The sequence below is a fragment of the Urocampus carinirostris genome, chromosome 19 (genome assembly GCF_059441175.1).
Source record: "Urocampus carinirostris isolate Australia breed hairy pipefish chromosome 19, RoL_Ucar_1.0, whole genome shotgun sequence".
Taxonomy (NCBI): domain Eukaryota; kingdom Metazoa; phylum Chordata; class Actinopteri; order Syngnathiformes; family Syngnathidae; genus Urocampus; species Urocampus carinirostris.
In genome coordinates, this window is record NC_142367.1 from 1,521,948 (window position 1) to 1,540,212 (window position 18,265).

The 18,265-nt window shown below is 44.7% G+C and overlaps 2 protein-coding genes across 3 annotated transcripts in view; both read right to left on the reverse strand.

Annotated features, from left to right (window-relative positions):
* The window catches only part of gpam (glycerol-3-phosphate acyltransferase, mitochondrial), a 58,132-nt gene extending 49,392 nt beyond the window's left edge, over positions 1–8,740 (reverse strand). For both annotated transcript variants that reach the window (XM_088323170.1, XM_088323169.1), the window contains exon 1: positions 8,524–8,740. The gene's annotated coding sequence lies outside the window, so the exon portion shown is untranslated. The remainder of the gene's footprint in view (positions 1–8,523) is intronic.
* A 1,559-nt stretch (positions 8,741–10,299) lies between these two features.
* On the reverse strand, positions 10,300–14,031 carry LOC148346865 (uncharacterized). Its single transcript, XM_088324084.1, has 3 exons — positions 10,992–14,031; positions 10,535–10,724; positions 10,300–10,423 (listed from the first exon to the last, which is right to left on the reverse strand). Exon 1 carries the CDS (start codon positions 11,820–11,822, stop codon positions 10,995–10,997), a length of 828 nt encoding a protein of 275 aa, XP_088180210.1. The 5' UTR covers positions 11,823–14,031; the 3' UTR covers positions 10,300–10,423; positions 10,535–10,724; positions 10,992–10,994.
* Positions 14,032–18,265: the final 4,234 nt, after the last annotated feature.

Consider the following 18,265-nt stretch of genomic DNA (forward strand, 5'->3'; position numbering starts at 1 on the left):
TCATCCTCATGAAACTCCCTGGGCTATTACAGAGCCCCTGTGGCAACCTGTTGTACTCATAAAGCCCCATAGGCGTAGTGAACGCTGAGTACTTCCTATCATCTTCGTGTAAAGGCATGTTGTAAAACCCAGACGTCAAGTCCATTGTACTGAAGAAGGAGTTGCCACCAAGTGCTGCTAAGCAATCAGCCTGATGTGGCAGAGGATGAGCGTCTTTCAGAGTCCTCTTGTTCAACCACCTAAAGTCAGTGCACACACGCATATCACCATTCTTCTTCCAGATGAGAACTAAAGGTGAAGCATATTCACTTGTCGACTTTCGAATGATCTCTTTCTCTTCCATTTCATTCAAAACTTGGCGTAATTTTTGATACTGACTCGGTGGCACACGTCTAAAAGGGAGTCTGAACGGCTTTTGGTCAACCAGATGGATTCTGTGAACAAAGTCCTTCGCCTTTCCGCAGTCAAGGTGATTACGCGAGAAGATGTCTTGGTAGTGAATGATCAGCTCTGACAACTTGTCTTTACACTCAGACGATGCATCACAACAGCCAACATCTAGTTCACCCAGGCCAATAGACTGTAGCTTCTCCTCAGCATTACTTACATCAGAGCAGACAGGGGGCAATTGCACAACGGAAGTACTCTGATGGCCACTGACCAGGTCTAGATCCTCCAAAGCAACACAAGGCACCAAGTCAGCCAGCTTTGCATTGCGTCTCAAAAACAGCGGATATTCTGTGACATTCATGACTTTCAGTGGAACCCATCCATCTGCCCGCAGAGGTGTGACGATTCTGGCGACCATTAGACCCTTGGGGGCAGATCGTGCCGACGTAGGTTCTGTCATCGCTGCGCTCCCAGGAGATACTCGTGCAGTTTTTGACAGCTTCCCCCACAAGAGGTACTCACGGCCAGGCTCAAGGCATGTGGCTGAATTGCAGAGCACTGTGCCTATCTTCTCGGGCATTTCACCACCACTCCATCTATGCAAGCCAGCTAGCAATGAAAGAAATTGCTCAGTTTCAGCATTAGTGGATGATGGAGCAGAGATTGCTGTCCAGTACGCACCAAACTTCTTTGACTCATGCAATATGTTTCTGATCACATTAGTTCCAATGATTAGGTCATCAGGTTGCCCCTCAACAAAAATTGTTGGCACAATCATTTTACAATTATTGATTTCCATTTCGATGTTGAAAGCTGACTTTGGGCACACTCGTCGACCCCCAACACCAATGAGTGTCACGTTGATGGAAAATTCGTCTTCTGTACGTACTGCTCCAACAGAGAGCATCTTACGCAGAGCAGTCTCACTCACGGTACAGGCCATGGAGCCACTATCCAACATCCCCCCCAAAGTCATACTGCTCCCCACTCTAACTGGTACATAAAACAAACTGTTGCGGCCCCCTACAGTATGTGTGTTTTGATAAACAATATTAGGCAACTGAGATTGTGTGAACGTGTCAGAATTAAAAACTGAATTGAAATTGAGATCAAATGGGTGGGAGAACTCATTTTGACCTGTACGGCCTCCCTCTGAATACAGGTCAGCTAGTTTCCCGAAACTGAACTGATTTGTGGAGAAACTTTGTCGGGGCAATGCTGCTTAGAGTGACCAGGGGCTAGGCACTTGAAACACAGATTATTCAATTTGCAATGATATAAAGTGGAGTGATCAGCGCCACCACACACCTTACATGGAGGAGAGTTGAAAGGACTTAGGCGCCTCTGAATACGCTCAGGATTCAGTGGCTCCACTCTAGACAAAACTCTCTCTAGCATGCTCATCATTCGGCCAAGGACATCACTGTCATCTCTCTGAGCAGGCTGTGGGACATACTGTGGTGAGACATGCTGTGGTGGGACATGCTGTGATGGGACACGGACAGGCGGTGAGACATGCTGTGAGCGCTGGGCATGCTGTCGAACACAAGAAAAATGTGTATATGGATCGGGGTTAACATGGGTGGGACAAATGGACTGGAGACCCGTCTCTATAGAGCCAGAGTAGGAAAAACAAGGAGATTCACTGTCAAGCACTGCAGTCGGGTAATTCTTCAGTGGAGGGACACTGCAAGACCTAGTTGACGCCCCTGATTCCCTTTGATACTCATCTATCCTGAGTTGAACGTCCTTAGAGGTCCACTCATTAACAGGCTTGCATCTGAAAATGTTTGATAGCTGTGGATCAGGACAGTACTTTGCAAACATTTGTGCCACTTCCCCGCCAAGGTTTTCCATTTTTCTGCCCAAGCGACGCAAACCCTCATCAGCAGTGTCTGCTGCTTTGTTTAGTCTGATCCAGTAGTCAACTGGATTTTCCTTTGGCGTGGGTAGCGTGGTGTAAAAATCTTGCAACGGGAGAGTTGACGAGGAATGACTAAAGTATCGTATTAGAATGTCATAAATGATATCTGGGTCTTGCCTCACATCAAGTGCCTCATCACTCCTGAGAGCTACTCTGACAACGTCTCTTGCCCTCCCTAAAAGCCTGCTTAGTATCTCATCTGCTTTCTCAGCTGTTGTATAGGACTGTTTCCGAAGCTGGGCTTTAGTCATGGTGATCCATTCTTGAATTGAACACTTGTCAGAACCATTTCCCCTGAAAGTCACAATTTCACGTTCAGTCTTGACATGGACAATTACCGGTGTAGTGTTTTCCTGCGTTGTGTTATGTGGTCTAGGGTCGTCTTTAGTCATAACAGTCGCTGCTTTTCCAGTCATTGGTGTGTCATGTGCATGTGTGCGATCAATGAAACCAGAAGAGAGCAGACTAGCCAATACTGAGTTGCCTATCTGCTTTCCAATTCGGCCTACCATGTCAGTCAGGTGTTGCAGGGCAATATTATCACTCATTTGGGTTGAAGTCTGTGCACTCTCCCTCAAGAACTGTTCACTTGGAGACCAGTTTGGGCTCATACCACGCCCCCTGTCCCTCCCATCACTAACATGTTCTTGGAGACCACCTACACCTTTACTTCCATACCCACTAGTAAGTGTGTTTGCATTCAAACCATTAAAATGGACACCCCTGCCAATAGAAAAGCCCTGAAAATCGTCATTTTGACTACTATATCCTTCAGCCATTATACTTTCGATAATACAAAGAATAGAAAATAAAACAGGAAAAATAAAAACCAGAAATTAACTAATAATTTACGTATTGATAGCAAATGCACAGTGGCACAAATGCATAAAACAAAATCAAAGCGCCAATGCAGTACAACAGTACCCTCTAGTGGACACAAGAAGAATATGCAGCAACGCCGGGATCTGCTCAGAGGCTGATCGAAATGATCCAGTTGCGTAGTCACGGCACCAGTGTAGCGACCCTCGTTCATGCACGACACAAGGTTTCACAATCTCTGGTTTATTGCCTGCATTCAGTAAATAAAACAATACAAAAGTCAGGGGTCTCTGTTCTCGACTGCAATTATCTTCAACGCTTACAAAAATCACTTAAGCTACGGCAAGCGCTGAAGCCCATAAAGTGCCAAACGAAAAAAACAGTCGCAGACGCCCATGACTTAACAACTGAATGAGGTACCGGAATATTAACAGTAATACAACAAAAACACAGATTTTGTGAGAATTCAAAAAAACATTCAAAACAATCAAATTTCAACTCTGTTACAAGTGCATAAATCTACCGAGGGAGACGCAAAAAAAATCCTCACACTACAAACCGTAGAGTTGGGTAACTGGAGAAAATCACGGCTCAGCCTATCCCTGTTTTTATTTTAAACGAGTCGTGCTTTGACATCTACATGGCCAGACTCTAAAGCAGCATGGTCACAATAACGTTCTGGATATATGCGCTTATTTACTGCACACAATTTTGGATGTTGTGTTTTATTTACAATGATTCTTTCATGTGAGATCAGAATGCATTATTTTCATCATGCATCGTGAGTAATGTCTCCGGATTTCTCGTGGAAATACAGTTGAAACAAATTACTATCACACAGTCCTCTGCCTTCTCTGTAAACACATATTACCTTCTTAAAATGTTGTCCAAATGTGGAGACAATTCTGAAGCATATGTGATGCTTGCCAATAGAAGGCTCTTACAGCCATGAAAATAACATGTCAGTTTTGTGTATCTTCTCCCGATCAAATTATCCAAAACACATCCTACAATTTCCTGTCTCACATCAACTTGTTGAGCATCCTATACACAGTTGTTTTTGTACAATACACCAGCATTAAGTAATTCTTGTTTTTTTCCACCCAACCTAAAGGCCACTGTACAACGTCCCGTGGAAGAGCTGGTCAACATCACAGCTACCACACCATCCACACCACCGGGCACGTCGTCGGCATCTTCCAATCCGGCGCCAAACCCCAAATCACTCAGAAAAAAAAGGAAGCACGATACACTCCTTGACTTTAAAAGAGGAGTCTGCCAGAGTGAAGAAAAGGCACAAGGAAACTGAGGCCAAAACTGAGCGGTTCTCGATCCTTTTTGGGAAGCTCGTGGACAAATTTCCAGAACAGTGACATCCCTGCAATGTTTCCCTTTGTTTTATAAAATGAAAATATTTTATTTTATTGAGAACTCAATAAAGTTCCAGTTTGTGTTTTCCAGCTTTATGAAAGTATTGGTATATTTTTGTTACAATTTGTGACACATTATTTATTTACTATTATGTATTTCGGCCCAATGTGAGTTTGTTTTTCTGAGAGTAAACTATTATTTAACCTGGAGTGATTTGTAGTTGTTTTCTGTCCAAAGGTTACATAGTTCACACACAGTATCTCACATCATTTTGAAATAAAACAAAATAAAGATGTTTATTGAATAGTAATGCAGAAAAGCACATGATGCAAATGTGGGTCTGACTTCCAGAGCCTGAAACATGTCTTATGGGCAATTGATTCCATATTAACTGTGGACAATTCTGTGTACGGTGGGCCTGGGAACCCTGAAGACCCGTGACACCACACGGTAGGACAGACCGTGGGCCAGCCAGTACACGTAGATCAGGACCTCCAGCCATGGTCCTGTTCCCTCTTTAACAGCTCCTGCAGGGCCCACATGACCTTCTTGCGCAACCTTAAGTCCTGAATGAGTTCTAACTCCACATTGAACCATAAGCACAGGATGGGAACATTCCTGTCCAAGCTTATGGGACGGCCACTCTGGAACACAATAGATAACAAACTTTTACTGTGATGTAAGCACCATGAAAAAAATGTTGAAATGACCTTTTATATATCCAATGACAACTCTTTTGAATTAAATTCCTTATGAACTAAGGTGTTTGGGTCGTACAGGGAAGTTTGGTGATGATATTATGTCAGCTTAAGGGTTAGGTGGACTGTTCTTGTGTTTGTTTACTTTTCATCATGTCACACGTTAAAGACCCATATATGTCATAAAATGGCATTAAGATACTAAGTGGGTTGACATTTATGTCTACACAAACATAGGGTATTATGGGAACGTGCGTTGTATGTTAACCTTTACTGTATTTGACCGAACGGGTCATTTTTTTTAATGAGTGTACGTACCTTGTAAAGATGAATCAGCGCTACATAGTGCCGAAGCGGTCTTCAGTATAGCACATTTCCCCTCCGTTGATTGAAGACACGGAAAAGGTGATGAGCTTCCAGGCAATCGGTAATAACACAGCTGTAGCGGGCATTTTTAACGTTGCACGAACTCTCCAACTGCCACAGCACAGGTTGAGACTCGAGTTGTTTACATGTGACGTAGGCCTACACGTTACTAAGGTCTTCAGCCAATTAATATTACCGCCATCTCCTGGACAGGGGTGGAACCTTGCAAGTCTCGTCCAATTTCTTAGGAAACCATCTTCACCTTGCACTCCACTCACCGAGGGCACTTCCTTATGGAGGGACCTCACTGGAGGCTTCTCAGGGCCAAGTGAGAGGAATGGGATTGGGCCTAAATCCGTCCATATTCTCCAAACGGTTCAAGAACAGCATTTAATATGTATGGGTTGTGTTTTTAGGTGAATTTTCAATGATTGTTAAAAGATTAAAGTCTATGAAAATGCCTTTGAAAACTTTTTAAAGGGGCACAAAATTGTTCCATACTAATTCACACACTTCAAAAAGTATTAGTTGTGTTTTTAGAGAGAAATGCAGCACTGGATAAATATACCATGTAAGTAAAACAAGCATACAGTAATAATGAAATAAACCAATATAAAAAAATGCATTTATCCCCACACTAACAAATAGTAAGCATTTTCTGCAGAGGATAAAGAAAACAAGCATCTGTGAATTACTTTCTGTTAGTGGTTAAGTATTTGATGTTTTAAAAATGTGCTAGAGGTTCAAATTGATTTGCATAAATAGTTTAAATTCACTGTTAAAGTTCTTTCTTTCACGCTTAATATTATGGAGAACCAATCAAGGCATATGAAGAAATTAAAATAATACCTACAAAAATATGCCTTAAAAATAAATGAACACATAAAAATATCACGTCATACCTAAATATATGAAATAAATGTAATTTATTCATATAGTTATGCTAATTCTCCGTTATTTTGTTATTTATTTATATACAGTGGCTTGCGAAACTGTTTGGCCCGCTTAAACTTTGTGACCTTTTGCCACATTTTAGACTTCAAACATAAAGATATAAAACTGTAATTTATTGTGAAGAATCACTTTGGTCTCATCTGACAGAGCACCTTCTTCCACATGTTTGGTGTGTTTCCCAGCTGGCTTGTGGCAAACTTTAAACGACACTTTTTATGGATATCTTTAAGAAATGGCTTCCTTCTCCTTGTGCAGTATACGACTGATTGTTGTCCTACGGACAGATTCTCCCACCTCAGCTGTAGACCTCTGCAGTTCATCCAGAGTGATCATGGGCCTCTTGGCTGCATCTCTAATCAGTTTTCTCCTTGTATGACCTGAAAATTAAGGGGGACGGCCCGATCTTGGTAGGTTTGCAGTGGTCTGATAGTCCTTTCATTTCAATATTATTGCTTGCACAGTGCTCCTTTGGATGTTTAAAGCTTGGGGAATCTTTAAACTTCTCCACAACAGTATCTCGGACCTGCCTGGTGTGTTCCTCGTTCTTCATGATGCTCTCTGCGCTTTAAACAGACCTCTGAGACTATCACAGTGCAGGTGCATTTATACAGGGACTTGGTTACACACAGGTGGATCCCATTTATCATCGTTAGTCATTTACATTACTGTAGATCAACATTGAAATCTATAAATATTACACACTGTCCCTTTCCAGACCAAGATGAAAATGTGAGAGGGACAACTATTCAGCCTGGCTTTCTCAGAAAAGTATTTAATAAATTCACCCCCCTCATAGCTTGCCTTTGTAGCCTTGTCATGGGTCTCGTGAATAAGTGCAGCTGAGCCATCAAGACAGCTTCCAGTTGCTTCACCATTTTACAGCGTTCGTTTCCAGTTAGCATTTTGTAGTCAACATGTTTCGTCCGGCAGTGCCTCCTGATATTATATTCTTTAAAACATGGATTTCCGTGAAAAATAATTCAATTTCCACTTGTCCTGGAAGCAACGACAGTCACAGTCAACGTCTTTTTTTTTTATTTATAGTCGCCACGTCGGAAATGGTGCGGGCTAAAATTCTCACAGAAAGCTGGGCAAAAGGCTACTGCCATTATCTAATAAAATGGTGATTTTTTTTTTATTTATTTCATACTAATTTATTTTGTAAATTGATAATTACCAGTTCGGTGGCCTTGGGGGTAGGGTGCCCGCCCCGAGACTGGGAGGTTGCTGGTTCAAGCCTCGGCCGGGTCATAAGACTTGCAACATTGGGACTCATTGCCTACCCGCTTGGCGCTCGCCATTAGGGGTTAGAATTGGTGGGTTTGGTTACCTGATGACTCCCAACACATTAGTTAGGCTGAACGAAGGGGCTCGGAATCCCCTCCTCTGTATCAATCTCCCAGAAAGAGTCAGACTCTAAGGGACTCTATACATATATATCACTAATTATTACTGGGAGGCAGATTATAATAAAATTTTTGACAGAGGCCAGTAAAATGTATTCACGGGCCGTAACGAGTCCCTGGGCCAGACTTTTAACATTGCCTTAAGTCTTCATGACTTATTCAAATATTGCTTTGAAAATTCAAAGAGGGAGACAAAGGGCTGCTGAAAATCTCCGTCATCGCGACATTGAAAATAAGCAGGTCAAGCTTCCCAGTGGCAGATGGACACAATTCTAATAAGTAACTCGCCTCAATGCCACAGACAACAATAGCGAGCTGAACGTCTGGCCTCACACTGCATCGGAACCGGGATTAGCCACATGCTAACGAAGATAACCTTTAAAACGGGCGAATAGTGATCAAGGAGAACAAGTTTAGCACCTTGTTGTCACTTAAACGTTAACATTTATTCTACACAATATATTCTCAAAGTCGTTCAAATGCGGTCACAAACAAGTCAATGTGTGGGAGGATGAAAGCAGATACCGGCAGCTTGTTTCCATGACAATGACAGCACGAGACCGCGGATGGATTGCTAGCAACGAGCCTAACCTACCTTCAACGCTGCATTTTACGTTGACTCGTGTGTCGAATATTATATCATGAAATAAGAATAAACAAAAGCTTCCATTCGTTAAGGTTTCCCGCTGAGGGCGATATTGTGGTCCGGTATCCACACTGAAGAGTACCGACGTCCGCCTCCCTAGCAAACAGAACGCGGCGTTTTAAGCCTTGACATCCATTGGAGGACAACGCTTCAAGCTCCTTGTTAATATTTATTATATGTCTTCCTCTGTAATTGGCTTAGACAGACTACGAAACCCAATCACAGATAAACACTGTATTAATATTCATGAGGTGTAGTTCATTCATTCTGTATCTTTCTTCTTCTTGTATTTCATGGCAATGTAAAACTACAACGCCAATATCAGGTTAAATTAGCAAACGACATGTGTTATCATACGCGTGAGTCTTACGCTCCCTGCTGGTTAAGGGACTGTGTGTAATATTTATTGCCTCCTGGTGGTACAAAAAAACTTTAATTTAGTAAAAATAATGATAATAATAATTTGCATGTTGGGTGGGTGGATCCCTTAACCACTAGTGTCGCATGGGCACCATTTCCTGTGGTCTGTCTTGGGCAAGTGCAGCCTAATGGTGCCCATCCCTCGCCAGGCCAACAAATGTTTCGACACTGTCTCAGAGCGGGGACTTTTTGCATGTTAGGCGAATGTACCAAAATTCATAAACCATTCCACCAATGTTATTTTTTTAAACAATCAAAGGTTGAGATATTTGTATTTCTTTTACATGGTGGAATCTCTACTTAAGTCGTCACCATTTTTATGGCATCTTACTGCTGGTGCTGTTTTTTGTTCACTTTGGACCATACATTGACATCTATTGGTCAAATATTACACACTGGGCATCAAAAGGGCAGTGTGAAATATTTAGTGCCTGATCGTGGTAAAAAAAAAATATTGAGTACAAAAAAATGTTTCGAATTTTAGGCGAAAATACATGAACTATTTAAAAAAAAATCCGTCAAGAACCGAAATAGGATCAGGACCCAATCGCATGACGTCTCACACAAGCCTTTATTTTACGAGAAATGGGGAGTCATGCACGTTAGGCAGCCGGTCTGGCGTGGAAAGACAGGAAGCCAGAGACGGACAAGATTGATTCCAATAGCCCGAGTTGATACCGGACAGATGAGGTCGACACCGGACAGGGCGGGACAGACAAGATAGATAACGAATCAGTATATCGAAAATAAACAGGTGAAACTAGACGGGAACAAAAAAATGGAGAGAATAACAACAGGACAAAAAGAGACGGAAACAAAACTGGAACCCGAAATTAAACAGAACAAAAATAAACGGGGACAATACCGGACTAAAAATATCAACAGGAGGACAGGACCGAGTCAGAACCCACGTCTTGTGAGGCAGAAGTTCGTTTGACGGGCTGACAAAGGAAGCAAGAGAGCGCTGAGCTTAATATAAACAGAATCTAGTGGTCAAATATTACACATTGGGACTTTAAAGGGACACTGTGTAATATTTCACCACTAGAGTTTGCTGAAAACAAGTGCTACAAAGCACTACGAAGATTACAAGATATGGAAACTCAACATGACCAAACCACTCCATTTTTCTTTTTTCTAGTTTTTACCCAACCGTTCAAAAAGTTTTTGTTTTTTGGGGGGTACACTTCGAAGCAAGATGGTAAACAATAATATCAGCTTCCTCTAGGTGAGCCTCATGTTATGTAAATGCGAATTTCTCAACTAGCTGTCATGAACCAGAACAGACTCTTGGATCCAATAGCGTAAGTTTCAAAAGTGCTTTTATTTGAAAGAGTTGTTGGAGCTGGCTTGGGACGTAGACACTTGTCGGTCGTCAGCCTCTTCGGGCGGAATGGCAGCTCCGTGACGGGTGGAAGGAAAAGTACAGCTGAGCGGGTAAGTCGATGGCCGGGACGGGAGAGCAGATCGCAAAACGTGGAACGGAAACAGGTCAAAACCGGAAGGCAGGCATGAATCAGGCAAGAGGAGTCGTGGGTACCTTGTAGTCTGGAGAAGCACTCAGGGATACAAAGAGTATACCCGGACGTCCATCTCTGGATGCAGACTGTTTAAGTGGAGAACGTCAGCCAATCAGGAAGTGCGCTCCAGCGCACCAAACGATTGCCCCAGGTGACTTCACTTAGGCAGTCACGACAGAACCCTGCCCTCAAGGGATGGCTCCAGAAGTCCTACAAAAAAATAATAATAATCCAAGACATGTCACAGGGAAACACAGGCAACCCAAGGGAAAAAAAGTCACAGGTAAACACAGGCAGGTCACAAGTAATCCCAAAAAAATACGTGACCGATAATCCAAAATTGACTGTACAGTAGTCCTCCGACGAGCCACATGTACATCACCGGCGATCCCCAGGCACGGATAAACAATCCACCGGTTAGAACAGAAGAAAAAAAACATCCACAGGCAAAATGGAAAAAATGTTGCAGTACAGTACCTCTCAGACTTCCTCTGAATGAACGGAGACCCCATCGTTGGTATCCGAAGGGGCCGCAGGCGGTGGGTCCGCTGGCAGAAGGGTTGCGGAATCGAACCCTTGGGGACGACCACGGCGCGGTGCTGGTTGGTCTGGATGTAGTCGATGGAACTCCGCCACGAGAGATTGGTCCAGGATCTGCCGGGTGGCTACCCATGACCTCTCCTCCGGACCGTATCCCTCCCAGTCGACCAAGTACTGGAATCCCCGACGCCTGCGTTGGGAGCGGAGCAGGCGACGCACAGTGTAGACAGGTTTCCCGTCCAGAAGGCACGGAGCCGGGGGAGGAGGCGGTACAGGTGCCAACGGGCTCTGGCTGACGGGCTTGATCCGGGAAACATGGAACGTGGGGTGCATCCTCATAGACCTTGGCAGGCGGAGATGGACCGCTGAGGGGTTGATAATCTTTTCAATGGGGAACGGGCCTAGAAATCGAGGAGCCAGTGTCCTCGACTCAACCCTCAGCGGCAGATCAGCGGATGAAAGCCACACACTCTGGCCCACATGGTAGTTCGGAGCTGGATTCCTCTGTCGATTAGCCACGACTGAATGAGACTTGCCTTCCCGGAGGAGTGCGGCCCGGGCACGAACCCAGGTTCGTCGACAACAGCAGGCATTAGCAGTAGCGGACGGGCAGGGGGCTTCCACTTCCTGGCTGGGAAACATAGGAGGTTGGTAGCCATATACCCACTGGAAGGGGGACATTCCCGTGAAGGAGCTAACCAGGGAATTGTGGGCATACTCCACCCATGCCAATTGCCGAGCCCAAGACAACGGTTCACGAGAGACCATACAGCGGAGTGCCGTCTCCAGATCCTGGTTAACTCGCTCTGACTGACCGTTGGACTGAGGGTGGAACCCCGTTGAGAGGCTGACTGAGGCTCCCAGCAGACGGCAGAACTCCTTCCAAAAAACGGACGAGAACTAGGCACCCCGGTCCGAGACAATGTCCTGAGGGATGCCATGGAGGCGGAATACGTGTTGCTGAACTGACAGTGCGGTTTCCTTGGCGGAGGGGAGCTTGGGTAGTGCCACGAAATGGACCATCTTGCTGAACCTGTCCACAATGGTAAGTAGTGCCAGTATACGGGATTGACACTGGCAATCCCGTCACAAAGTCCATGGCGATTTGGGACCACGGCCGGCGGGGAACCGGCAGAGGATGTAATAGACCGGCCGGGCGTTGGTGAGAGGCTTTGTTCTGGGCACACACTTGACAGGATGACACGTATCCTCGTACATCTTTCGCCATGGAAGGCCACCAGAAACGTCGGGACAAGAAACTGTGGGTCCGAGCCGACCCCGGGTGGTAACACAGACGAGAATCATTGAAGGACCTCAGACCGCAAAGGTTCGGGGACGAATAGTCGGCCCTCGGGACAGGAGCTGGGACCGACTTGATCTGGTAACGCCTCTCTGACTCGGGCTTCAATATCCCAGGAAACAGCCGCTACCATGCGGGAAGCCGGGAGAACCGTTGCAGGGCCCTGAGGTAGCCCGTCGGGCTTCTAGAATTGCCGGGAGAGGGCGTCGGGCTTCACGTTGTGAGACCCGGGTCTGTAGGACAGGGTAAAATTGAAACGGGTAAAGAACAGGGACCAACGTGACTGACGTGGGTTTAGTCGCTTAGCCGATCTAATATATTCCAAATTCTTGTGATCTGTCCAAACTAAGAACGGCACCGTTACCTCCTCCAACCAATGCCGCCATTCCTACAGTGCTAGCTTGACGGCCAACAACTCACGATCCCCCACATTATAGTTGCGTTCGGCCAGGGATAACCGCTGGGAAAAGAAGGCGCACGGGTGCATCTTCTGGTCCTTGTTCGACCGCTGGAACAGGACGGCCCCAACTCCCACATCTGAGGCGTCCACCTCCACTACGAGTTGGCGTGCGGGGTCAGGTACCTGGAGTATAGGAGCCGTAGAGAAATGGTTCTTTAGACAGTTGAAACCCTCATTGGCTGCGGGGGACCACCGGAACGGCTCCTTAGGACTGGTGAGGGCCGTGAGGGGAGCTGCCACCGAGCTGTAGTTCCTGATGAACCTCCGGTAAAAGTTGGCGAATCCTAGGAATTGCTGAAGTTTCTTGCGAGACTCCGGGACAGGCCAAGAGGTAACAGCTGATACTTTGGCAGGGTCCATCTGAAGGCTCCCCTCCGACACAATGTGGCCCAGGAACGAAACAGTCTCTGCATTGAACTCACATTTCTCCGCTTTGACAAATAGAGAGTTCTCCAGGAGACGACGGAGAACGAGCTGGACATGCTTTTGGTGCTCCTCGAGGGACTTTGAAAAAAAATCAAAATATCATCCAAAGCGATTGAGCACATCTCGTAAAACGTCATTAATCAAAGATTGGAAAATGGCGGGGGCGTTGGTTAACCCAAATGGCATTACCAGGTACTCGTAGTGTTGAACGCCGTCTTCCACTCATTTCCCTCCCGGATTCGGACCAAATGGTAGGCATTTTGCAGGTAAAGCTTAGTGAAGATCGTGGCCCCCTGTAGAAGTTCAAAAGCAGAGGCAAGCAGTGGCAAAGGGTAACGATTCTTAACTGTGATGTCATTAAGGCCTCGACAGTCTATACAGGGTCGGAGTGACCTGTCCTTCTTTCCGACAAAGAAGAATCCCGCCCCCACTGGAGAAGAGGAGGGCCGAATAATACCAGCCGCCAAGGCAGCAGAAATGTTCTCCTCCATTCCCTCTCTCTCGGAAACTGACAAGGAGTAGAGGCGGCCCCGAGAAAGAGCGGACCCTGGCAGAAGGTCAATTCCACAGTCGTAAGGTCTATGAGGCGGTAGCTAAGAGGCCTTAGCTTCACTGAACACCTCCCGTAGGGGGTGGTAGCAAACTGGGACTTTGGACAGATCGGGTGGAGCCTTTGGGGAAGTGGAACGGTCAGGGTAAGGAGCGGCTCGCAGACAGGTTTGGTGACAGTCCATCCCCCATTCCGGTATCGACCCAGTACGCCAGTCAAAGTGGGGGTTGTGTTGGACCAACCATGGATGGCCCAGAACGAGAGGTTGGCTCGGGGAGTGAAGTAAATGGAATCGGATCATCTCTCGGTATTTCCAGACAACTGTAATTCTATGGGTTCTGTTCTTTGAGATACGGTGCCTAACAGGTGACCATCTAAAGCTGGATTAGGAAGGGGTTTCACGGGTACCCCTAGTTTGCGTGCGAGGGACAGATCAAGGATATTAGCTTCAGCGCCAGAATCGATCAGGGCAGGTAAGGACTGAGGTGAACCGGGAAGAAGGAGATGGGCCTGGAGGACCGGTCTATCAGTCTTGGGGCACGAAACTAAAGCCGAGCTCAATCGACGTCCCCCTATGTTCGACGAGCGTTGGCCTTTTAACAGACAATTGACCACTCTATGACCTTCGCCGCCGCAGTAAAAACATAGCTGTTCGGAACGCCTTCGCTGGCGTTCTTCGACCGAGAGGGAAGTACGATCCACCTCCATAATCTCATTGGGGGTGGTGGACGCGGTTGAGGAGTTCGGTACATTAACCGCTTCTCGAGCTGGCCTGGTGACGAGTCGGCTGGGACTTCCCCTCTCCCGGCGTCTCGCCTGAACCCTACGGTCGATCCAGGCGGTCAAGTCAATAGTTTCGTCAAGTGTTGCCGGAGGAGCGTGGGACACTAATTCATCCTTGAGGTAACCGTCCAAACTGTGGAGGTAGGCGTCGACCAGCGCCTCCTCATTCCAGTGACTTTTGGCCGCTAGCGTACGGAAGAGCAGATCGCAAAACGTGGAACGGAAACAGGTCAAAACCGGAAGGCAGGCATGAATCAGGCAAGAGGAGTCGTGGGTACCTTGTAGTCTGGAGAAGCACTCAGGGATACAAAGAGTATACCCGGACGTCCATCTCTGGATGCAGACCGCTTAAGTGGAGAATGTCAGCCAATCAGGATGTGCGCTCCAGCGTGCCCAACGATTGCCCCAGGTGACCTCACTTAGGCAATCACGACACTAGCAAGTATTTTTAATTGATTGCTCCGAATACTAAGCAAAAATACATGAACTCTCATACCAATGTTCGTTAGTATTAAAAATAAATAAATCATAGGTCAAGAAATATGTATTTCTTTGACACAGTGGAATCCACATTTATGTCACAGCCATGTTTATTCGGCAGGATGCCGCCCTGCAGTGCGCTGTGGCACTGGTCCTCGCTTGCACCGTACAACTTGCACCGTACAACGCAGTGCCACTTAGTGGTCAAATATTACACCTTGGGGCTTTAAACAGTTTTAAAAATGTATTTCCAACACCAGATTCATGTTTTTTTCTTTTTAATTAATTTGTGGTCAATGTGGCTCAGGTGGAAAATGTTTTAAGTATTGATTTGTTTATTTTTGCTGTAATTTGGGATTTTGGTATATTTTAACACGTTTTTCAAGTTTTTGTCATGATTACTGATGTGATGCAACTGTACCCGCTCCTTAGCGCCAACTGCCTCCGACTCTGATTGGATCCCTGTCCCTATTTAAACCCACTCCTTTCTGTCACCTGTTGTCAGTCCGTCTGCGAACCTCAGTTTACTCTAGGCAAGCTTTTTTCGAACCTGACTCCCACCTGTTTTTACTCCCGTCTGTTCCCCGGCTTCATCCTGACCACGTCTACTCTCCTCTCCTGGCTTTCGACTCGTTTCCGATCCCGACCACGGTTTTTGCTCTCCTGTCCCGGCTACTGAGCCGTTTTTCCGTTCCTGACACGCCATCACTCGTCATGGAAGTCCCACTTGCTCATTCAGGGCGACCTGCTTCCCGCGCCCAGCGATCACCGGATCGTGGGTGCAACCCTTTCATTTCTTCCAATAAAACTGAGAAACGTAACGCAAGCGGGTCCGTCTCCGTTCTGGTCCTGACAGTTTTACTATATATTTTTTGTTTCTCAAGATACATTAAAAAATAAGAGTTCTAATTCACCGTCAGTTATGCTTTTTTATTTACTTTGAAAAAAAACATTTAGTCAAATTAACAACTAAAGTCTCCATAATTATGTGTGAGATTTTACTTCATTTATATTGAGATATATTTTAGTGAAATCTCAAAGGATTTCATCAGACAAAATAGGTTATTTAACATACAGTGCTGTATCATTTGCAGATAATTTATACATACAAACAAAGAGGATTAGCTGCCACATACCTACAATTACTCAGTTGAGCGCTGAAATAGAGCAACAATATTTAGCAATGGCCTGCTACTTTTGCAAAGATAATGTTGGGAAAGTTCCTGGGGCACACAAGACAAGGTCTCACGGCAAACTATTGTGCCCCACATACTTGTTGAAAAACACTGCTCTACTGGTTAAAGGGACAGTATGTAATATTTGGGGCCTCCTAGTGGTACAAAAAACGTTTAATCTGTACAAAAAAACCACAACAAGGATTTAATACTGGTCCAAAAACATTAAGTATCATACCAATGTTAATTTGTATTTTAAAATAAATCATAGATAAAGATTTTTTTTTTTACATAGCAGAATCCCTAACGAGTAGTCGCCGCCATATTTGTCTGGCACCTTGCTGCTATGCTGTGCTCTATGACACTGGTTTTAGTTTGCACCAGACAGAACAGAGCGGTCAAATATTACACACTGAGGCTTTAAGAATATAGTTTGATTTACTGATGTGTTTAAAATTACCTATGGCCCAGGATAACATACCTGTCAACTTCAGCCAATTGTTTACCGTATTACTAATACAATTCCCCTCGTTTTTGAATTTAGGTGAATTGATTACAATTATCATTGTTATCAATGTTGTAAAACATTGTATGCAAATAGATAAGACATGCCAGTCCCGCGTAAACATGTAATTAAAACTTTAAAGAAAAACATAAAAGTCCGTCAGGATGTATAAGCAAAACTATTTTAAACATTGTGCTTAGAGACTCACCCAATATATAATAATAGTGCAATAAATGGTAAATGTCTTCAAACGATAGAGCATCCTAAAGAGTGTTGGGCGCGTTACTTTAAAAAGTAATTAATTATAGTTACTCACTACACAAGTCCTTGAATGTCAAATAATTTATTTTTTCTGAGCAGTATTTTTTGGGGGGTTTGAACAATTTTATTGACACTATTAACAGCAAATAAACAATGTGAGGTTTTGAACAATTTTTCTCGACAATCTTAACAGCAAATAAGCATACTCACAATTTCGTTATACAGTAAACCTCGGATAAGTCGGACTCGCATAAGTCGGATTCTCGGATAAGTCGGACAAATTGCGTGGAACGTTTGTTCTCTAGGCTTTTCTGTAGTACTGTATTACACCTCGCATAAGTCGGATTTTATAAGTCGGATCCTCGCCTAAGTCGGATGGATTTTTCCGTACAATTGACCCTTTTTAATGGTTTTCGCCTCTGATAAGTCGGATCGGTATCAGGTCGCCTAGGACATCTCCCAAATGCTCTAAATTTCAGCCTCCAGTGGCAGTAAGCGATGGAATTTTCCGGGAAGATTTTCACTCCTCACAGATTTTCCGGGAAGATTTTCACCCCTCCCAGATTTTCCGGGAAGATTTCTTGATGTGACGTGGCGTTCCGTGATTGGCAGAGGCTATTCATCAAACTCCTCCTCAGTGTTGAATGATAGCACTCTCAATCACAGCACGCGGTCATAGAACAAAGCCTCGTAATCATAATCCCATTGTTTCTTATTACAGTAGTGCTAGCATTCAAATTGAATTTGTGTGAATTTCTTTGGACTTCCTTGCGGTCTGTGCGGTCTACGGTGTGGCGATGGCCTCAAGTTCTAAAACCAAAGGCAGGAGTCTCAAGACTAGAACGTATGAAGAAAAGCTCGCTATCATTGAATTCCAAGAAAAGAATCAGCACATGAAGCAAAAAGACATCGCGGCGAAGTTTGGAATGATTTCATTTTACATATACAAGTATGCACTTTTCTAAGAGTTAAATTTCTTCTTAGTTCGAAATTTTGCGACCTCGGATAAGTCGGATCCTCGGATAAGTCGGATGAAAATGACCGGTCCATCTGGATCCGACTTATCCGAGGTTTACTGTATCTGACAATATGGCGTTTTAACAATTTTTTTCACATTTTCAACTGCAGTTAAACACACAATTTCCTTATATCATCCCAACAATATGAGTTTTTATCGACACTTTTATCAGCAATTAAATACATTCACAATTTTATTATATCATATTCTAACAATATGAGGTTTGAGCAGGTTTGGGTCAGTTGAATAGAGA

Bases quoted from the DNA above. Each gene is read 5' to 3' on its own strand.
- LOC148346865 (XM_088324084.1), bottom strand. From the start codon at position 11,822: ATGGTCTCTCGTGAACCGTTGTCTTGGGCTCGGCAATTGGCATGGGTG.